The sequence below is a fragment of the Lolium perenne genome, chromosome 1 (assembly GCF_019359855.2).
Source record: "Lolium perenne isolate Kyuss_39 chromosome 1, Kyuss_2.0, whole genome shotgun sequence".
Taxonomy (NCBI): domain Eukaryota; kingdom Viridiplantae; phylum Streptophyta; class Magnoliopsida; order Poales; family Poaceae; genus Lolium; species Lolium perenne.
The window spans coordinates 2611816-2615014 of record NC_067244.2 but is presented as its reverse complement, the minus strand read 5'-3'; the positions used below and the strand labels follow the sequence as shown (position 1 = coordinate 2615014).

Here is a 3199-nt window from a genome sequence, read left to right as displayed (position 1 = left end):
CGAAGAATTGGGGAGATCCAACCCAAGAACAATAGCAGAACTCATGGAAATTGCGAATCGGTGGGCCGACAGAGAAGATGCTGACCACAATAAGTGGCAAAGGTCACCTGGAGAAGATCGCAATAGAAACAGCAATCAAAACGGGCGACGTTTTTGCAACTATGTGGAATACGACGGTCCCGGCCAAGTATCGGCTGGCTTCCGAGGAAATAGTGGAGGAAATCATCGAGATGATTATCACAGGAGCAATGATCAGTGAAGCGATCACAGAGATGCACCAAGTTCCAGCAGACAAAATAATCGACCAAGGGTCCCAATGCCGTATAATGTATCACCCGAGGATTTGCTGAACGGGCCTTGCCAGATGCACTTTTACGTCGATAGTGAAGGAAGGAGACAATCAGGTCACCTCCAGAAAGATTGCCGAACTTTTCAGGCTCTGCAACGAGTGACAGAAAGCACACATGCAGAAGCAGTAAACAGAGGATATGTGCAAGGACCAAGGAGCGAAGTACATGTACCTCCGCCGCCACCACCCGCAATTACGAGCGCAAACCAGCATCAACTGCAAATTGCGGGAGCTCCAGGCACCAATGGGGATTTCACAAATACGAGAGGAGCAGTATCGATGATACAGAAGGGCAAATCTTCAAATAGGTCGCAGAAGTTAATCTCTCGACAGGTGTATATGGCAGTAACAACACCTCCACCAACCACTGAGTACCTCAATTGGTCGGGACAGCCAATAGGGTTCACCATAGAGGACCACCCACCTCAAGTTCCGAGACCAGGGCATTCAGCGATGATATTACCAGAAGTCATCGAGGGATATGACGTCTCCCGTATATTCATAGATGGAGGAAGCAGTTTAAATCTCATATACGCGGACACATTGCGAATGATGAACATCTCGCTGGCTAACCTGTTACCAACAGATACGTGTTTCCATGGCATTGCACCTGAGAAGCCAAATTATCCCTTAGGCAAGATTGCACTCGAAGTTCAGTTTGGAACAAGAGAAAATTTCAGAAAGGAGAAGTTGGAGTTTGAAGTTATTGACTGGCCATCGCAATATCACGCCCTCTTGGGACGACCCGCATATGCCAGGTTTATGGCTGTGCCGCATTACACGTATCTATTGTGGAGGATCCCTGGACCTAAGGGCCCAATAACAGTCAAAGGAAGTTTCGCTCTGGCGGATAAATGCGACAAGGACTTCCATAAGCTTTCTGAAACATTCGGAATGCAAGCTGAATATGCGGCATCGAAGTTAACCACTGATCATGATGTGTTACCAGACGGGGGTAGATCCTTGCAGGAGCAAGCTTTCGACACCTCCAAGGACTCAAAGGAAGTACAGATCCACCCGACGGATCCTAAAAAGACGACATCAATCGCCGCCGAAATGGATATTGCATAGGAAAGCGCGCTCGTCGAGTTCCTCCGTGAGCACTGGAAAATCTTCGCATGGTGTCCAGCTGACATGCCAGGAGTACCCAGGGAATTTGCCGAGCACGCCCTCAATCTAGACCTAAGAGCTAGACCTATTCGACAACCTTTGCGGCGTTTCTCCGAGCCAAACCGCATAGCCATGTTATCTGAAATCCATCAACTCGAAGAAGCTGGTTTCATCAAGGAATTGAAAACTGAAGCAACTTGGGTCGCCAAACTAGTGTTGGTCCCGAAGAAAAACACTGAAGTCTGATGACCCACAAGTATAGGGGGTATATCGTAGTACTTTCGATAAATAAGAGTGTCGAACCCAACGAGGAGCAGAAGGTGTTGACAAGCAGTTTCGATGAAGGATTCACTGTAAATGCTCACAGACAAGTTTTCAGGGGGTTTTGATATAGCAGATAAATAAAATACAAGTAAGTAAAATGCGGGAATAATAATTGCAGCAAGTGGCCCAATCCTTTTTAGCACAAAGGACAAGCCGGTTTGTTTACTTATGATGACCAAACGTTCTTGAGGAGACACGGGGATTTAGTCTAGTGCTTTCGCTTCATATAGTTGATTAATCTTCATTGTTCTGATAAGTGTTGTGTGGGTGAACCTATGCTAATGCACCGCCCTTCCTAGGACTAATACATACTTGTGATTAAACCCCTTGCAAGCATCCGCAAATACAAGAAAGTAATTAAGATAAATCTAACCACAGCCTTAAACTCTGAGATCCTGCTATCCCTCATGCATCGATATACCAACGGGGGTTCAGGTTGCTGTCACTCCGGCAACCCCACAATTAGCAAACGAATACAAGATGCATTCCCCTAGGCCCATAAAGGTGAAGTATCATGTAGTCGACGTTCACATGACACCACTAGAAGAATAACACCACAACTTAAATATCAAACCATTAAATATTACTCAACATAGTTCACTACTAACATTTAGACTTCACCCATGTCATCAAGAACTAAACGAACTACTCACAGGACATCATATGGAACATGATCAGAGGTGATATGATGATGAATAACAATCTGAACATAAACCTTGGTTCAACGGTTTCACTCATCAGCATCAATAACAAGGAGTAATCAACACCGGGAGAGTTTCCCCTATGAAATAATCAAGATTCAACCCTAGATGTTACAGTGGAGATGAGGTGCAGCGGTGGAGATGACGGTGTCGGTGGTGGAGATGATGATGATGATGATCCCAATGAAGTCCAGCTCGATGACGGTGACGATGGCGATGATTTCCCCCTCCGGGAGGGAATTTCCCCGGCAGATTTCAGCCTGCCGGAGAGCTCTTTTCTCTCTGGTGTTTTCCGCCCCGCAGAGGCGGCTGTGTCTATTCTCGATCGTCCCCTGCACCTTAGGGTTTCGGGTAGATGAAGTACGCGAAAGGGAGATGGCCGAGGGGGGTCGTGGGCCCCCTCCCCACGTGGCGGCGCACCTGGCCTGGTGGCCACGCCGGCCTATGGGGAGGGCCCATGGCGGCCCTCCTCGGCCTCCCCTTTTGGCTGGCTCCTTCTTCTGGAAAAATAAGAGCTTCGGTATATTTTCCGTCAATTGTTGATCTTCAGAAATATTGTATCCTGACGGTGCTTTTTCCAGCAGAATCCTGACTCCGGTGAGTAATTCTCCAATAATCATGAAACATGCAAAATAGGTGAAATAACATAAGTATCATCTCTAAATACGGAATATATCAATGAATAACAGTAAATTATGATATAAAATAGTGACGC

General features: G+C 46.6%; 1 protein-coding gene across 1 annotated transcript; it reads left to right on the top strand.

The window, feature by feature from the left end:
* Positions 1–802: 802 nt before the first annotated feature.
* On the top strand, positions 803–1420 carry LOC139835790 (uncharacterized). The gene has a single exon (XM_071825660.1). The coding sequence runs from the start codon at positions 803–805 to the stop codon at positions 1418–1420; it is 618 nt and encodes a 205-aa protein (XP_071681761.1).
* The last annotated feature ends 1779 nt before the right edge of the window (positions 1421–3199 follow it).